General features: G+C 39.3%; 2 protein-coding genes across 9 annotated transcripts in view; one reads left to right on the forward strand and one right to left on the reverse strand.

Moving 5' to 3' along the window:
• The window catches only part of APLF (aprataxin and PNKP like factor), a 109,745-nt gene extending 94,606 nt beyond the window's left edge, over positions 1–15,139 (reverse strand). For 2 of the 3 annotated variants that reach the window (XM_054475530.2, XM_063648649.1), the window contains exon 1: positions 14,880–15,112. In XM_054475530.2, coding sequence (XP_054331505.1) covers positions 14,880–14,975 — 96 coding nt within the window. In that variant the 5' untranslated portion in view covers positions 14,976–15,112. Of the gene's footprint in view, positions 1–14,879 lie in introns of all 3 variants that reach the window. The other variant, XM_054475525.2, reaches the window with a different exon arrangement.
• A 146-nt stretch (positions 15,140–15,285) lies between these two features.
• On the forward strand, positions 15,286–18,777 carry FBXO48 (F-box protein 48). Of its 6 annotated transcripts, none has more exons than XM_054475534.2 (4): positions 15,287–15,503; positions 16,239–16,574; positions 17,548–17,886; positions 18,359–18,777. In XM_054475534.2, exons 3-4 carry the CDS (start codon positions 17,581–17,583, stop codon positions 18,518–18,520), a joined length of 468 nt encoding a protein of 155 aa, XP_054331509.1. In that variant the 5' UTR covers positions 15,287–15,503; positions 16,239–16,574; positions 17,548–17,580; the 3' UTR covers positions 18,521–18,777. The 6 variants fall into 6 exon arrangements, with proteins under 6 accessions (XP_063504720.1, XP_054331511.1, XP_054331509.1 ...); XM_054475535.2 differs by having other exon boundaries at positions 16,242–16,574; XM_054475533.2 differs by having other exon boundaries at positions 15,287–15,499.
• The last annotated feature ends 1,174 nt before the right edge of the window (positions 18,778–19,951 follow it).

The following is a 19,951-nucleotide window of genomic DNA, read 5'->3' on the forward strand; positions in this document are numbered from 1 at the left end:
CCCTAGGCGGACATACTCCACAAGCCAGCCAAACTGTCCCACACCTGCACTCCTAGCTGGATAAACAGCCTGGTGGCTCTTTCCTCAGTAAGCCAGACCCTGAGCAGCCAAACCACAACATGTCTGCACCCTAAGTCTGATAAACAGTCCAGAGAGCCAGTCCCTGAGCTCTCTGCACACCAGTACCCTCAGCCTGAGAAGCAGCCTAGCAGCCCTGCCCTCAGTGACCCAGGCTCCAAGCCAGCTGACTCACTATGTGTACATGCATACCCCTGGCCCAACAACCAGCCTGGCGAGCCCATCTCTGGCAAAGTCACACCACCACCACCACCACCACACACTTCCACAGCCTAGGCCACTGAGGCACTTGCAAACATCACTAATATGGGTTACAGCTAAGGAAACTGCACAGAGACCATACCACTGTGCTCACTCAGAACCTAAGCCAATGTACTCTACCCGTCAGACACCATAAGACCCATCTAAAGGAATAGGTCTTTCCCTGTGAAAGCTACTCCATAAAATTAGAAGACGCAACTATTCCACTAGATGAGCAGATATCAATATAGGGACATAAAAAACATGAAAAAAACATAACACCCCCAAAGGAACACATTAATTCTCCAACAGCAGATCCACAAAAAAAAGAAATTTATAAAATGCCAGAAAAAGAATTCAAAATAACTTTAAGTCAACAAGATAGAAGAGAATGCAGATAACCCAATTTACCAAAATCAGAAAAATAATTCATTATCTAAATGAGAAATTCAACAGAGAGAAACATCATAAAAAAATAACCAAACAGAAATCTTACAGCTGAGGAATTCAGAGAATAAAATAAAAAATAAAATGAAGCCTTCACCAGACTATATCAAGCAGAAGAATTTCCGAACTTAAAGACAAGTCTTCTGAAATAACCCAAAGAAAAGAAAAAAGTATTTAAAAGAATGAAGAAAACCAATTCCATTTATGGGACAACATTAAGCGAACAAATATTCACATTCTGAGAATTCCAGGAAAAGAAAATATGGAAAAGGCATAGAAAACCTATTTAATGAAATAATAGCTGAAAACCTCCCAAGCCTTGAGAGACAGAAGGATATCCAGATGCAGGAAGTGCAAAAGTTCTCAAATAAATTCAGCCCAAAAAGTTCCTCTCCAAGGCACTTATAGTCAAATTTTCAAAAGTCAAAGACAATGAAAAAATTCTACAAACAACAAGAAAAAATCATCAAGTCACATAAAAGGGAATGCCCATTAGACTAACAGCAGATTTCTCAACAGAAACCTTACAGGCTGAGAAAATGGCATGATATGTTTAGTGCTGAAAGGAAAAAACAAAACAAAACAAAAACCAAAAACTGCCAGCCTGGATGATACCCAGTAAAGCTATCCCTTAGAAATGAAGTTTTCCCAAACAATCAAAAACTAAGGGAATTCCATCACCACTCAACAAGCCCTACAATAAATACTTAAAGGAATTACTAAAAGGCTTCACTGCTGAATTCTACCAAACTTTTAAAAAAGACTAATACCAATTCTCCTCAACCTATTCCAAAAAATTAAAGGGAAAGGAACTATTACAAGTTCATTACATGAAGCCAGTATTACTCTGAAACCAAAACCAGACAAGGACACACAAACAAAAAGAAAATTACAAGTCAACATCCCTGATGAACATATAGATTCAAAAATCCTCAAAAAAAATACTAGCAAACTGAATCCAAGAACACATTAAAAAGATTATACACCATGATCAAGGGAAATTTATCCCAGCGATGCAACAATGGTTCAAACATACACAAATCAATAAATGTGATATATCACATCAACAGAATTAAGGACAAAAACCATATGATCTCAAGAGATTCAGAAAAAATATTTGATATAATTCAGCATCCCTTCATGATAAACACTCAACAAATCAGGTATAGAAGAAACATACCTCAACACAATAAAGGGCATATATGACAAACCCACAGCTAACATCATACAGAAAGGGGAAAAGATGAAACCTTTTCTTCTAAGAATTGGAACAAGCTAAGGATGCCCCACTATTACCACTCTTATTAAATAGTACTATTAGTCCTAGCCAGAGCAATAAAGTAAGAAAAAAAAAAATCAGCCAGGCATGGTAGCTCACACCTGTAATCCCAGCACTTTGGGAGGCCGAGGCGGGTGGATCACAAGGTCAGGAGTTCAAGACCAGCCTCGCCAAGATGGTGAAACCTCATCTCCATGAAAAATACAAAAATTAGCTGGGCGTGGTGGTGGGCGCCTGTAATCCCAGCTACTTGGGAGGCTGAGGCAGAGAATTGCTTGAACCCGGGAGACGGAGGTTGCAGTGAGCCGAGATCATGCCACCGCACTCCAGCCTGGGTGGCAGAGTGAAACTCCGTCTCAAAAAAAAAAAAAAAAAAGGAAACAAAAAGAAACCGCATCTAAATGGAAAGGAGGAAGTTGAATCATCCCTGCTTGTAGATAATGTGATCTTACATCTAGAAAAACCTAAAGACTCCACCAAAAGAACACTTAAAACTGATAAACAAATTCAATAAACTTACAGGATACTTTAACTTAAACAATATGGGGGTTAGGGGAACCAACCTTGACTCCCCCAAAACTTAACAACCAATAGCCTACTGTTGACTGGAAGCCTTAATCAATTATAAATGATTGATTAACACATATTTTGCATGTTATATGTATTTTACAGTATATTCTTATAATAAAATAAGCTAGAGAAAAGAGAATGTTATTAAGAAAATCATAAGGAAGAGAAAATATATGTACTATTCATTAAGTGGAAGTAGATCATCATATAGGTCTTCATCTTCATTGTCTTCACCTTGAGTAGGCTGAGGAGGAGGAGGAGGAGGAATAGGAGGAGCTGCTCATGCTATCTCAGGGTTGCAAAGGTGTAAAAGGTAAAGGAGGTAGAAGGGAAGGCAAGAAAGGCAGACATACTTGGTGTAACTTCATGAAAATACATGATAACTTGCCTAACTTTTTTGCTTTCCATTTCTTTAAAAAAAAAGTTTTTATACAGTTCCAATCCTATTCTACCATTTGTTTAGTTTCAGGGTCTGTATCATAGAAAGGTCCATGTTGTAAAAGAAAAGCAGTCTTGAATAAACGTAACCCTTCTGCCAGAGTGTTCAGTGTCGGTTTGGTAACTGGCACTGCTGCTTCTACATGTCTTCCTCATTGCTGGCACTGGTTCAGAAGCATTCATCTCCATCAAGTTGTCTTGTGTTAATTAGTGTTTATTAGCTCTTGAATTTCTCCAATATCTATACCTTGAAATCCTTCACTCCTGACTTTTTGGCCATATCCACATCTCTTTCATAATTTATTTGATTGGCTTTGTCGTAAACCCTGTGAAGTCATGCACATCATCTGGACAGTTTTCTTCAGCAGGAATTTACTGCTTCAGGCTTGATGGCTTTCATGACTTTTTCTGTAACAACAATGGTGTCTTCAATGGTGTAATCCTTCGGGACTTGTGATGTTCTCTCTAGGGAGGTTCTTTTCCATAACACCGACAATCTTTTCCATAGAGTACTGTGTATAATGAGCCTTAAAAGTCCTTATGATCCCCTCATCTAGTGGCTGAATCAGAGATGCTGTGTTTGGGGGAAAGTAGACTACTTCAGCACCTTTGTTACTGAACTCATGGGGCTCCGGGTGGCCAGAGGCATTGTTCAAAAGAATTCTAAAAGGCAGTCTCCTACTGGCAAGTTACTTCCTGACTTCAGGGACAAAGCATTGATAGAACCAATTCAGAAAAAGGATTTTCATGTCTAGACCTTCTCTTTGTACAACCAAAAGAATGGCAGCTGGTGGTTATCTTTTCCCTCCAAGGCTCAGGGGTTAGCACCTTTGTAGATAAGGGCAGTACTAATCATAAACCCAACTGCATTTGCACAAAACAGTAGAACCACCTATCCTTTCCTGCCTTAAATCCCAGTGCTCACTTCTCTTCCTTATTAATAACTGTCCTTTGTGGCATTTTTTTTCCAGAGTAGGGCACTTTGATCTACATTAAAAAACCTGTTCAGACAGACATCCTTTCTCCTCAATGATTATCTTAATGACATCTGGGAATTCATCTGCTGCTGCTTGGGCAGCAGAAACTGCATTTTCTGTTACCTTGACATTTTAAAAGCCAAACATCTTTTTAAAATTATTAAACCATTCTTTGTTGGCATTAAATTCTCCAGCTTTAGATCTTTTACCCTCCTTTTGCTTTAAGTTGTCACATAATGGCTTTGCTTTTTCTTGAATCATATTAGTCTATAGGTATGTTTTTCTTATAGCAAGCCTGTATCCACATAAAAATGGCATTTTTAATACAAGATAAAAAGGCGTTTTACAAAAAGCACAAGGTTTTCCCACCTGCTGGCATAGCTGCAGTGAAAGCTTCAGGAATTTCCTTTTCCTTTTTTTTACAATCGTCCATATGCTGTATTCATTTATTTTGAAATGGCAGGCAACACAGCTGCAGACCTTAATCTACTGTATATATCAAGGAATTCAACTTTTTCTTGTAATTTTTCTTTTCTTTTTTTTTCTGCCATTATTTTTCTCTGCTTTTTGGGAGAACTTCCAGCATCACTAGTGGTATTTCACATCGGTCCCATGGTCCCATGGTGTGTTAATCAAGATTTACGGTATTGCACTAAACACAATAAAAAAATACAAGACTCGTGAGAGATCACTTTTTTTTTTTAAAGAGTGATATAGTATAGTTTGGCTGTGTCCCCTCTCAAATCTCACCTTGTATTGTAACAATCCCACATGTCAAGGGTGGGACCAGGTGGAGATAACTGAATCATGGGGTGGTTTCTCTCATACTGTTCTCAGGGTAGTAAATAAGTCTCACGAGATCTGATGGTTTTATAAATGGGAGTTCCCCTGCACAAGCTCTCTTGCCTGATGCCACGTAAGACGTTTGACTTTGCTTCTCATTCGTCTTCCACCATGATTATGAGGCCTCCCCAGCCATGTGGAACTGTGAGTCAATTAAGCCTCTTTCCTTCATAAATTACCCAGTTTTGGTTATGTTTTTATTAGCAGTGTCAGAACAGACTAATACAGACAGGGTCTCACTCTGTCACTCAGGCTGGAGTATAATGGTGCAGTCATGGCTCACTGCTGCCTCAATCTCCCAGGCTCAAGTGAGGTTCCCACCTCAGCCTCTGAGTAGCTGGGATTACAGGCATGTACCACCATGCCTAGCTAATTTTTTTTAATTTACTTTTTGTAGAGATGGAGTCCCATTATGTTGTCCAGGCTGATCTTGAACTTCAGGCTCAAGCAGTCCTCCCACCTCAGCCTCCCAAAGTGCTAGGATTACAGGCATGGGCTACCACACCCAGCTGAGATCTGTTTTTATTATGATATACAATTTACTGGAGAGTTGAACTGCTCATGCTGAGATGATTCACATCACATGTTGTCGTAAGCAGATACCTGCAACAGTAAAGCTCACCAAAACAGCAACAAGAAGTGGCTAGAAATTATTACAGAAGTACAGTACGTATTACAGTGAATTTTATGCTTTACATTTGTCTACATATCTCTCAACTGCAAATGGCACTATGTACACTCTGTGTTTGTGTGTGTACGTTTTGATAAATTTTACCTTTTTATAATAGATTTGAGTATATTTTATGGTAGTAAATGATAAAATAGACTACTATCTACATATATTTTATTTATTCATGACATATCTTTTTAATTTTTCAATGTTTTTTAAATACAGAGTTTGTGAGTTTTTTCAAATTGTCGCAAATCTCCCAAAAACTTTTCCAATATACTTGTTGAATCTGCATAGAAGTGGACCTATGCAGTTCAAAACCCATGTTGTTCAGGGTTAACTGTATTCACAAAATTGTGCAACCATCAGTTCTATTTCCAGGACGTATTCATCACTCCAAAAGGAAACCTCATACCCATTAGGACTTTGGGTTTTAAGTGTGACAGTAAGCCACTGGAAGGTTGCACTGAAAATACTATTTAGAATATTAATAACAAAATTTATAGTATAATATTAATTAAAAATCAGTGGTAACTATTGCACAATACACACACTGAATAAAATATATTCCTATGTACACAGATTAAATACATGAAAGAACTACATTGAATGTTTACAGTGCTTATCTCTTGGTAATTGACTTCGAAGTGCTTATTTTGTCTTCCTGCTTACTTGATTTTGGTGAAATTCCTACTTTTTTTTTTTTTTTTTTGAGTCTCACTCTGTTGCCCAGGCTGGAGTGCAATGGCACAATCTCAGCTCACTGCAATCTCTGCCTCCCAGGTTCAAACGATTTTCCTGCCTCCACCTCCCAAGTAGCTGGGATTACAGGCATGCACCACCACAGCCGGCTAATTTTTGTATTTTTGGTAGAGACAGGGTTTCACCATGTTGATCAGGCTGGTCTCGAACTCCCGACCTCAGGTGATCCGCCTACCTCGGCTTCCCAAAGTGCTGGGATTACAGGCAAAAGTCCTACATTTTCTACATTGAGTATATAATCTTGCAAAATTGGGAAAGAGCATAATACATACAAAAAACATTACTTTACACAATACTTCACAATTTACAGTGCTTTCCCAAAAGATTATCTAGTTTGCTGTATCAACAACAGACAAAAATAGACAAATTCAAATTTTCATGGTAGAGAAAAACAGAAAGTCATCTAGTATAGGATTTGAGCCAGTATTATGGTGAAATGCATAAACCTAAAAAAAAAAGCATGGGATCTATTTTAGACATAATTTCATTAGATTATTTCCTTCTACTTTTGTGGAGCAGAGGGTAAGTAAAATATATATATATATATAAAAGACTCAAACTGAATCCAGACTGGTTACTATAAAGAAGTCTACAAATCATAAAATTTTCTTATCTAGAGATCTTCCCAGTGCCAAGTCCAGCATGCATTCCAGAGCTCAGTCATCTATGCTGAGACTCTGCCATAATATTTGATAAGAGGTCGGTCTTATTCCTCAACAGAGCAAAAGTAGTTGATATAAGATGTTTAACATTATCGTATTTGGAATGTACAAAGTCCAACTTCTGATGTTAAGAAGGGGCAATTATGAAGAAATAGACTTGATTTTGCCCAGAGACTCTCCATAAACACTTCAATTCAGAAATCAAGTTCTCTTTAAAGTGTTAATATATTTGATGTGAAATGTTCTTTGGAACTTGTGAATATGCTTTCCCATAAGAATAATGGTGTAAATGGTAGGTTATCAGGCAACCTCACAAACACCTAATTCACAATACTGATTAATATGCATCACTTTAGATTTTAAAAAGCAATCCAATGCTTTTTGAGCTCTAATTCAAGGCTGGTGAATTGTTAGCCAATATGATGAAATTGTGCTGACTATCATGATGTCACTGAAATTTCAACTCATCCAACCTGTTTGGCTTGCAATGCTGCTTACAAAATGAATGCTGCACAAGTGTGAGAACATCATCCTCATCATTAATATATGATGACAGAGGCAACATAGTAAATAAAGACATGAGAGCTTAAGAAGACAAAAGTGGGTTTAGAGCACCACTTGGGACTTTGGAAAATTAATGTGTCTAAGTAGTTATTTTGCTTATTCAGTTCGGTTCAGCAGACATTTCTTAAAGACCTATTCTGTGCCAAGTACTCTACTTAGTGTGTCTAGAAGTAGTTTTTAACTCTGGCTTTGCAATACAATCATCTTCAGAGCTTTTAAAAACACAGGTACCACCCAGGCGCGGAGGCTCACGCCTGTAATCTTAACACTTTGGGAGGCTGAGGCAGGCAGATCACCTAAGGTCAGGAGTTCGAGACCAGTCTGATCAACATAGAGAAACCCTGTCTCTACTAAAAATACAAAATTAGCCGGTTGTGGTGGCACATGCCTATAATCCCAGCTACTCAGGAGGCCGAGGCAGGAGAATCTCTTGAACCCAGAAGGCGGAGGTTGTGGTGAGCCAAGATCTCACCATTGAACTCCAGCCTGGGCAAGAAGAACAAAACTCCACCTCAAAAAAATACAGGTACCCAGACACTACCTACAAAATCAAATTACCAAAGAAAGGAACTCATACAAAAGTATGAAGACATGTGAGAAGATAGCATATTCATGGTAAGTAGTAAATGGGGGATGAAAATATGAAGGCATTAATTCAGGGGAAGATATATATAACTGTAAAATATAATCTTTGTTCCTGTTGCCTGGCATAACCACTAAAATCCTCAGAATCTCCCAAGTGATGTCTTTTTGTATGCTAATGAGTTAAGTGACATCTAGCAGCCCTTAGATAGCTTCAGGGTGGGAGCTAGTCACTGGAAAGACCAAGGTATAATTAGCGAATTGGGACTTTCAGCCCCAAGCCCCAGCCTCCTCTAGGGAGAGGAGAGGCGCTAAAGGTTAGCTGATCACTAATGGCCAATGGTTTAATCAATCATAACTAAATAATGATGACTCCATAAAAACCCAAAGGGGACAGGGTTAGGAAAGCTTCCAAACAGGTGAACATGTAGAGGTTTCTGGAGGGTGGTACACTTGGTGAGAGCATGGAAGCCCAGTATCCCTTCCCATAGCTTACCCTATGCATCTCCTCATCTGTATCCTTTGTCATATCCCTTATAACAAACCAGTTCTAGGAGCTGCTCTAGAAAATTAATAGAGCCCAAGGAAAGGGCCATGGGATCCCCAGTTTACAGCCAGTGGTTCAGAAGCACAGGTAAAACAACTTGGGGCTTGCAATTGCCATCAGAAGTGGGGGGAAATCTTGGGAACTGAGCCCTCAACCTGTGGGAGCTGATGCTATCTCCAGATAGATGGTGTCAGAATTAAACTGAATTAGAGGACACGCAGTTGATGTCTGCTTCAAAAGTGACCGCTTGCTTGTTGGTAGGGAGAAATAACCACATATTCAATCACAGGAGTCTTCTGTGTTGACTGTTGTATTTTTGTCCACTCAAAACATACATATGAAAAGTGATTTACCTCACATTAGAATGATCAAAATTTAAAACACTGATAACACCAAATGTTGATAAGGATGTCCATTGACAAGAACTGTCATTCATTGCTGGTGGGAATGCAAATAGTACAGCCACTCTGGAAGACAGTTTGGCAGTTTCTTACAACACTAAACATACCATTACTATACAACTTTACTATCCAATCCAGCAACTGTGCTCCTTAGTATCTACCTAAATGAGTTGAAGACCTATGTTCACACAAAAATCTGCACCCAAATGTTTGTAGTTGTATTATCCACGATCACTAAAACTTGAAAGCAACCAAGATGACCTTTAGTAGGTGAATGGATAAGCCGACAATGGAATATTATTCATCACTAAAAAGAAATGAGCTATCAAGCCATGAAAAGACTTGGAGGAACCTTAAATACATATTACTAAGTGAAACCTGAAAAGGTTATGTACTGTATGACTCCAACTCTATGACATTCTGAAAAAGGCAAAACTATGGAGAAAGTAAAAGAGTCCAGTAGTTGCCAGGGGTCCCGGGGAGCCTCTGGGGGATGAATACGCAGAGCACAGAAAATTTTAGGGCAGTGGAACAATTCTGTGTTATACTGCAATGGTAGTTACATGTCATTATACATTTGTCAAAACCCATCGGATGTACAACACCAAGAGTTAACCCCAATGTAAACTATGAACTTTGGGTGATAATGACATGTCAATGTGGATTCACCAATTGCAACAAACATACCATACTGTGTAGAATGTTGATAGTCGGGGAAGCTGTACATGTAAGAGGGCAGAGAGTATATGGGAACTCTCTGTACTTTCCACTCAGTTTTGCTGTGAACCTACAACTACTCCATAAAATAAAGTCTACTTTAAAAACTAATATATTAAAAAACAATGTTTGTAAAAGTTAAACGGGATCATTGACATAATGTGATCATCCCACAAGCCTGGTCAACACTTACCCAATTAACCAACACACCATATCTTAGAGCCTTAAACCACACAAGCCCTTCCTTATACCACCCACTCTTCACCTACCAAAATTCTAACTGTCCCAACACACCACAGTCAAACTCAACATGCTACCAAGTTCATGAAGCTTTCTTTCCCTGATCCCACCTCTTAACTTCAGGTTCCTTCTTATACCTCTCTGTACCCTGTGACATCATTCTGTCTAGCTTGAGGACTAAGCTCTGATTATTATTTTTTTTTTATCTTGCCCAAATTCCTAAGGGGTCTGGGGAGTCATGCCCTACAAACCATAAATTCTCATCAGATGAGTTTTATTTAGCCCTGTATAACGTGACTTACTTTCCAGTCTGACTCAGGCATAACAAGGAAGAAAATCAAAATGTTTTACCTTAAAATATATTTCTTTGCCATACCTTGGAATTGTCCTGCAAAGTCTCTTGTGGGAAAAACCCACATTCTATAGAGAATTCCCTTTCCCCTTTGTTTTCCTTCCTTCCTTTCCAGATCCAGGAGATAATCAATTAAGAGCCAGGCACCCTTTCAGGTCTGATAAGAAACATTTTACAACCTGCTATCTCTGAAGTCAGCTATCTGAGAGCTCTGCAAAATAAAACTTGGTCTCCACAATCCTTTATCTTAACCTGAACATTTCCTTTGATCTCAGGTCTTGAGATAAACTCAACCAATTGTCAACCAGAAAATGTTTACATTTACCTATAGCCTGGAAGCCCCTGCTTTGGGTTGTCCTGCCTTTCTGAACCAAACCAATGTATTTCTTAAATGTATTTGATTGATGTCTCATGCCTCCCTAAAATATATAAAAACCAAGCTGTACTCTGACCACCTTGGGAACATGTTCTCAGGACCTCCTGAGGGCTGTGTCACGGGCCATGGTCACTCATATTTGGCTCAGAATAAATCTCTTGAAATATTTTATAGAATTTAACTCTTCATCAACAGACTCATGGTATTTAACCAAAACTTTTAATAAAAATGTGACCTTTTAAAAATCAGGAATTATATCTAAAAATTCAAATTTCTTACTATTCTTAAAAAAACAATATGACACTGTTACCAAGTGGGAATAGGGGAAAGTAGCAGGGATTGCATACAGACTCTCTCCTTGTGGCCTTCCCAACACTGAGGCAGAACTGTTGTCATTTATCACTGTCCCTGTGTTGTTTTTCTTCTTCCCTCCCACTTCGCTCACTCCAAGTGTCAGCCTGGCTCCAGTCCCCACGTGAGGTTGTAGCCTTGTTTAGTTACTAATACTTGTTTATTTGTCTCTCAAACCTACAAAACTATAAGTTTCTTGAGAGCAAAGACTTGTTTCTCATTCACCTTTATTTCTCCTATACTCCCTCTCATCCAACCATAGTATATATTTATCAACTATTTCCTGAATTTAGCCAATTATCAATCAACAAAACAGGAAAAATGTTAAAACTTAATTCATTATGAATGCTACTCCTTAAGATTTAGCAGTTGGTAGGACTGCATCTTTACTATATTTAAATTCACTTCAAAACTCAATGATAACCCTTTTTCATATCTAAGTCACAATTAGGCTCTTTTTGAGGGTAGAGTGAATGAGAGGCTGAGATGCAGAAATGGAAGGAAGAAATCATGTGTTAAAGGCCTACTATGTGCTAAGCACTGGTTGTAGGCTAAATAATAAAATGAGGGAAGGGCAAATCTAGAAATAAAAGAAACGAAAGGGAAGAAACCTATGTTGGAGCAGGTAGGAACAGCATTCCAGGACAGCCAGGATTCTGCAACAAGCAGTTAAAGTATAGAGCTGCCAGGTCAGGGGATGGTTACTTTGTGTAAACTTTGTAGAACATTTACAACATTCTTAGAAGTGGTGAACTGATGCCACCTGAAGAGTCTATACTGAAGCCTATGACCTTCCCTGTTCCCCCAACTGAGGACCCTTCTCCTTTGAATCAAAGCAGTCAATTTAATTACATCTACATTGAGAAAATATCACTAGATATCTTTTGCTATCTTGTTTCCTAGGAGGAAAATAGATCATAAAGAAATATGTCATATAATCCCTGCTGTCAAAACAAAATAAGAAAAATCTGAAATCAGAAATAGTAGATTTCATTTAAGAGTGTAACAGCTTTAATTAAAACCCATAAAGCAAATACTTGGGCCTAACAGTGCTTGACATGTCGTACTGTAAAACCCTTTTAAATTAAATTTCTTAAGATAATGGTAGATTCACATGTAGTTGAAAGATAAAATATAGAAATATCTCTTGTACCATTTATCCAGTTTCCCCCAATGGTAACATCTTACAAAACTATAGTACAATGTATCAACCTAAGATATTGATACTGACACAGTCCAGACAAAGCACATTTCTATCACCACAAATATCCCTCATGTTGCTATTTTATAGCCATATCCATTCCCTTCTGCCCTCCTGCCTAATTTTTTAACCTTTGGCAACCACTAATCTGTTCTCCATTTTTGAAATTTTGCAATTTCGCAATTTCAATGATGTTATATAAATGGAATCACACAATATGTAATCTTTTGGATTGGCTGTTTTAACTCAAGTTCTCTGAAGATTAATCCTGCTGTAAAACCTTCTAACTGATGCCAATCATGGAGCAGAATCAAAATCTAGTAAACAAAGACCTAGGGTTCTCTGATGACTCACATGAAAGCAAAGGGAACAGGAAAGATTAAATTTCATTGTCCTTTGTTCTCTGTGACAGGTTTCTCTGTTGTGTTTTCCTACCACCATAAAAATACAAAAACATTCTTATTGTCAAACTGTTTTACTACCAAGACTATTTTACACAGTGAGATTATAAACTTTTATGTTTGTGTGGCCATCAAGGTTTGTGAAGCTTGTCTCAGAAAAACATGCCCAATTAAGAAAGTTCAAAATCATCCTTATTTATATTAATCGTTTCCGATACCAATTTACAATGAACTTACTGAGTTTTCCACTTAGAACTCAGTATTCGCTCTCTCACAATACAAAAATAAATCTCACTGGAATTGCTGTTGTTGGAAACAGGAGCCCTTATGTTGTGTTTTAACCACTGCAGAGAAGAATCGAGTGCATCTGTCAGCTCCAAAATCGAAAAAACTATAAGGCGATTTGTTTGTTCCCCAAATTTTTCCTTTAACACACTTAGGATGTCATTCATAACCACTTCCGACACATGCCAACCTTGGCAAGAGAATCTCATCCCTGAATGTTATTTCAAAAGGAAAAGCAAAATCTTGACCAGGTAATTGCCCAGCTTTCACTCCTTACCATTTTTAAAAACAGATACCAAATAGGCTCATCTCACATTAGCAAGTCGACAACACAAAGAACAAGCTACAAATAATGAAAGGGTCTGCAATCTGTTGCCATGTTTCTAAACCACGGCCCTAAAATTCACTCATCTTTTAACCAGACCCACAGGACTCTACTGGTGACAATTTCTTAAGCAAGTCAAAACTCGTTAGTCACCAGACATATGATTACTAGATTAAGCACATACTCTTAAGTTTCTAACCTATGAATTTAAAAGAAAAATAAAGCCTCCAGACAGTTCCTTCCAGCGTTTGCATAGGCCAATAAACGATGAAAAAAATAGAAATGATGTTAAACATTTAAGTAATCACTTGTCCAGTAAAAAAATGAACAGCAATTGAATATCTACTTCCTCAATAACCTTACCACATGCACATGTGCATGTACACAACACACAACACACACACACACACACACACCCCTTTAGGACCAGCTTCCATAATACAATCTTTACCACTCCTTTCCCTGCTCCCAGAAGGTACCTAAGGCAAGTACCAATGGTTCCATTTAGACTCTGGAAGTTAACCAGGATAAGAGTACACACTCCTTACTCCTTGGTGTTAGCTCACTGACACAGCTGTCTCCCCAGTCCCAAGAGAAAACTCCTAGAGGGTAGGGACCCATGTTCCATTCATCTTTGTATGCCACACAGTGCTAGAATCTGCAAAATATTCTACACAGTGAGCACCAAACAAGAAATGTTGAATGTTAAAGAAAAAAATTAAAAACTAGATGTATTTAAGAGAGCTATAGAATTCCGGAATGCAATATGCAAATGTTCTCATTCCTAAACCTACCAAAGAAAGTACAGAATATTTAGCTTTGTGGCATTATGTGTCCAAAAGCTTATGTACGGACTTTAAATAATGTATGTATGGCTCAATTTTCTCATCTGAACAATGAGGATAATAAAAATACCTAACTGATAAGGTCTTGAGACAGTTAAAGATGTTGGTATAGGTAATGTCTCCTTAGACCAATGACACGAACGCTATACACATTACTTATGAAGGGTTAGCTACTCATTTTACTGGAAATAATAAATAATATAAATAAATAAATGAGGTCCACACAGCTCTGCAAAAGACACCAAAACTTAAATTAGCCTAGAAGGCGTAATATCACAGTTTGGCAAACTTTTCTGTAAAGGATCAGACACTACTGTAAATATTTCCGGCTTTACAAGACAAGCCGCAATACCCTCAACCCTTGGAGCAACTATTCCCCCTGAAAAATCAGTAGGTTTTTTGTTTACATTTTACATTTTAGAATTTAAGAATCATTTTTAGTTCATGGGGCCATACAAACATAGGCTGGATTTGGCCCCCAGACTCTAGTTTGCCAATTCCTGGATAAGATAATAATGGTAATACAGTCAGTGTTTTAAAAGCAACATAAAGAAATGTTTGTGAATTGCTTAAAGGTAACTGAAAAACGTGCGGCCCCAAACTTCTAAAATCCGGACCGGCGGACCAGGGCGGTGGGGAAACCGGCCAGGACTAGGGCCGGTCTTCAGGAGCCGGCGCGGACCTCCACGGCTTTCGGGGTCCGCTGAGCCCCCCACCCACACTTACTCCCAGCAGCGGCCCGCGGCCGATCACCGTCTCCCCGGGCGCCAGGGCCACCCGGGGACCGCCGTCCTGCGGCTGCAGCTCGAAGCCCCCAGACATGGCGGGCAAGGATTAGGCCCCTTCGCCGGGAGACTGGCCCCTCCACTGTTTCCGCCTTCCACAGACACGCGCGGGGCAAGCCCAAGCCTTGGGAAAAACACCGGGGGAGGGCCGCAAAGGCTCCCCGCGGCTGCGCCGGTCCTCTCAGAGCCCCGCCCCGCCGCAGCTTCCCGAGTCCCGCCCCTCCACGCCTACTAATGACGCAACCGGGGATTCCCCAGTCACGCCGCCTCAAAACTATTGTTTAAAAACCCCGGCTTATTCCCCACCACCCTTTTCACCTCCGTCCCATCTTGGAGGACGCCGGGCCTTGTAGTCCTGGTGCCTTTCTTCACTTCCTTTTCCGAGCTGAGACGCCCTGGAAAAAACTACCAATCCCCAAAGGCACTGCGCGCCCCCCTCGGCGCCTGCGCGAGTTCCGAGGCAGCAGGGCGGGACTCAGGTGGGCGGGATGCGAAGAGCTATGGGGAAGGATTCGAATTCCGGAGGATTTAAATCGCGGGAGGAGAAGCCACCGCGGCCTAGTAGGTAGAAGGGGCTTATGTTCCCGTTGGCTTAGGTGTCTACGCTCCCGGGGACGCGGCCCGGACGCAAGCTCAGCCTTCCCTCCGCGGCCTGGAGCCGCAGTGACAGTCAGCGCTGACGGTTGTTGTCACTTGTCAGTGCCCCGTGTTCTTGGGTTCCAGCAGCTGCAACCCGCGCGGGACACAAGGAGGGTGGCTCAGAAGGGACGTGGGGTGATTAGCCCTGACCCGCGGGATCTGGACGGAGTGGGGTTCCCCGCCCCTCCGACTGCGCTGCCGCCGATCTATCCCTCCGAGTGATAGTTGAAAGGGGGACGAGCTTTTACTTCACTTGAGAGAGAATTCAGGAAAGCTCGGTTCATAAAGGAGAAAGGGCAGAAGAGGGGTCGTTTCCAGGCATCCAGGCGAACCTGGACGTAGAAGAAAGATTCCTAGGGGGATTTTAGAACCTCGCCAAGGCATCCCCTGCTGTGAAATTCAAAAGCCTTCATTCCCGTTACAGGAATTCCACAAGGGGAAGCATTTTATTCTCCCAGTAAGATCCTGGGAGAAGTGGATAAACACACTGTAACGTTTAAATACACTGTAACGTTTTCCTAATGTGAGATTCTTTTCAAGAACGTTGTGGTTTGGCTTTGGTTTGTATTGGTGGTGGGAGGGGCCAATGTGCATGGCAAAAACTTGCTCTTGACTCACCCGTTTTTACCAGTTTGCTTTCTTACTTCCCCAAACCCTCAAGAAGAAGACCTCTGTTGAACACAGACTACAGTTCCAGCCACCACAGCTAATCTGGATCATGAACTGGAGCCACCGTGGTCTTGGCAAGTCCGGAAACATAGCTGAGTAGCTCATCTAGAAAAGAGATTTGTGTTCAGCTGAGTTGAAAGAAGTATTTAGCTGTATCTCAAACCTCTCCTCTTGCACAACCAACCCCCATTATAAAAGGAAGTGCAAAATGGAATAAACTGATTTTAAGTGAATACAAGCTGTCTTTATATACAAAAGTAACTCAAGGATGGTGATGTACCCAGTCATGCTTTCAACTGATTTGGGAAGCCTACACCATTCACCTTAGGTAAATTAGCTGAAACTGAGCTTTAAATCTGGACTTCAAATAGTCACATACTGTACCTAGCTGAGTTCTAAACATTGTTTACAGTTGTCACTGTTGCTTGATGTCTTCAGTGACTATTATCCTTAGCTCGTAATTATGCATGTAGGATAGCTTCAAGGGGCCATTTCTAAAACACTACTCTTATGACTGAGTTGAATATTTGAGACTTTGTTTCATAATCCAGATCTCATCTTCTTGTCCATTTCAGACAGTAGTTGTGTCAAATGTAAGCACCTACCTACCTATTAGATACAAGTAGATAAAATTCTTATATAAACAACTAGAAGTCCAGCAAGTTTATGATTAAGTCACAAATTGCAAATTAATGATGAGGCATCAGTTCCCATGTACAACAAGTATTCAGGAGTTTAATAGGATTGACTCATACACATTTTCAAAGGTACAAAAGTACCAGGTATGGTGGCTCATACCTGTCATCCCAGCACTCTGGGAGGCTGAGGCAGAAGGATTGCTTGAGGACAAGAGTTCAAGACCAGCCTGGACAACATAGCAAGAACCATTTCTCCATAAAACAGTTTTTGGTTTTCTGTTTTTGTTTTTGTTTTTTTTTTTTGTCTTTTTTTTTAAAAAGAGGGGGGCGGGGTATGCTGAGTCAAGAGAATCGCTGGAGGCTGGAGTTTGAGGCTGCAGTGAGCTATTATGACACAGCTGCACTCCAGCCTGGGTGAGAGTGAAACTAACATGTTGGGTGCCTCCCATGTGCAATTCAGATGTAGTAAGACTAGATGTTTTACGCACTATCACTATTAATCCTTGAAAGAACTTTCAGGAGAGCGGCAGCATTGGCCCATTTTACAGATTGAGAAGCTAAAGTCAAGAAAGAGTTCTTAAATTATACCCAAAAAGCATCTGACTTAAAGTAGGATTTATACTCCTATTTGGAGACTGAGCATGTTTAAATTTTGCCTTTTAGGTTACATATGAGGATAACTTAAAACATTAAGCTATGCATAAAAACTCCAAGAGAAACAATAATTCAAGAGTTTCTCACACAGAAGTGAACTCTGTGGATGCTGAGAAGGAAAAAAATGAGAGTCAAAACAACTTTGTTGAACTGCTGCCTACAGAAATCACTTTTAAAATTTTCAGTCAGCTGGACATTCGGAGTCTGTGCAGGGCTTCATTGACATGCAGGAGCTGGAATGACAGAATAAGAAACAGTGACTCTTTATGGAAACCTCACTGCATGACTGTAAGAGCTGTGTGCCGAAGAGAAATAGATGACGATCTAGAAAGTGGTTATTCCTGGAGGGTAAGTTTAATCTTTGCAATCTGCAGTGTTATTGACAGTGTTATGATAGCAGGTTTGCGCCAATTCTAACTTCTGCTTGGAGGAGACAGAATTACATATGCAAAATAACACAGACAGTGTGTTGACTTTTGGAAGTGAGTTAAAGTTATTAGTCTTTTCCTGCTAACCACACTGTTTCCACCCTATCTTTCATTTATCCTTTTGCATTTTTTAAATTCTAAATTCAGGAATTTTCCTGTGTTAACCAGAAGGGAATTAGCTCCTTCTTTTCACTTCACCTTATCCCACTCCGTGTAAATACACATATACATACACACACATACACAGACACATAAATTTATTAATATATGTATATATCAATGTAAATACTTACTCTTTTATCAGCCCTGTCAATCTGCTTCTCTTGCTTTAAACATATTCACTAGCCAACCACCTACTACAGTCTTTTTTAACGGTGATTTACCTCTTTCAGGTAATACTGCTGAGGAATTACCAGAAGAGTAAAGTGAAACACGAATGGCTAAGTGGCAGATACAGCAACATTTGTTCTCCCATTAGCCTACCAGAAAAAATCATGTACCCAATGGATGCAGATACATGGGGGGAAATTCTAGAAGCAGAACTGGAAAGATAATGGGAAAAACAAATCACAAACAAATCTCAGGTCTTTGAAAGTTTAAAATTTAAATGACTCCTAGGTTGCAAAAGCAATATCTTTATTCATTCATTTTGTTGTTCACCTTTTTAAAAGAAAGTGAAATGGAAATATTATAAAAGTAAAGCTTTATTTTTGTTTTGCACTTTAGTAAAATTTTTCTGGTTTTATTGTAATGTGGAAAAATCATGAAATGTTATTTTTATAAGAAATAATATACTGATAGAGTGATTTCCAAATACAATGTTTCATGTATTTGTGTTAATATATTCGTAATACTAAATGAAAGAGTGATTTGTATGCTCAGCTTAGTGATAATTCAAAATTTCAGGAAGCCACTTTAAACTGACTTAAAGATTCATTAAGTGGTAGTTATAACTAGGCTCATGGGAAGACTAAGTGAAATTAATAGCAATACATTTAAATTAATACATTGACGTTTTAATGACTTTAACATTTCTATTTCAGTGGAATCAGATTGAAATGTCAAATAGTGAAACTATTTTTAATGTGTTAAGCCTGTGGTTTAGTTTTAAGTTAATGTCATCTCAGGGCTAAAGCTTGTCCAATTGAGATTCCCACTACTTTTATATAAACCTGGAACGGCTCTCAGGAGCTGAAAGTAAGTGGAAAGTTTCCAGTACGCTTTACCATCAGAATGCCGCACTAGCCTGGTAAAACTCTCTTTCTGACAGCCTTATAGCACCATCTAGTGTGCTATTCTTAGATACCAAGACAAAGGACTTTCAGCTACTTTTTGTTTTCTCCATATTAAAAAGAAAACTATTATTCTAAAGAATCCTTAACATTTGTCTTTGTTAAAGTTTATAACTTTTAAGGAACCTTTATTTTAACTTTTAAAAACTTTTGTTTCTCTTTTTTCATAAAAACAGATGATATACTACTCACTGTAACAAATTGTTTTTTCTGAATCTGTGGTTACCACCATAGTAAAAAAGTGTCTACAAACTGCTTTAGTTAGTGTGGGGTTTTCTTCTTAAAAACTGTTCTCTATAGCATTAAACATAAGAATCCAGGAAACCAATATTTAACAAATAGGCAAATATTAGAAAGATGCCCCACTATATGCAAATTCCGTATGTTGAATCAAGCAGTAGATAATTAATTGTCTCCTACTATCTTCTTAGAGTTGGAAGAGTCCTTGAAAATCAGGCAGTCAAGTCTCCAGGACTATTCAGTAATTTTCTCAATAGGAACACTGTCAGTCAGCCAGCCCAAGTTCAAATCCTGTACTTCTACTAATAGCATCTCTGTCATGTCACAAAACAGTCCAGTTGTAGTCTAGGCTTGAACTGAAGACCACCTCTCTGTAACATTTGCCTTCTAGCCCCACTTCCACCCTCTAGAACCAGGCTGATTCAGTCCTTCCTCTCTATGATTGCCAGACAT

The sequence above is a fragment of the Pongo pygmaeus genome, chromosome 12 (assembly GCF_028885625.2).
Source record: "Pongo pygmaeus isolate AG05252 chromosome 12, NHGRI_mPonPyg2-v2.0_pri, whole genome shotgun sequence".
In the NCBI taxonomy this organism is placed as follows: domain Eukaryota; kingdom Metazoa; phylum Chordata; class Mammalia; order Primates; family Hominidae; genus Pongo; species Pongo pygmaeus.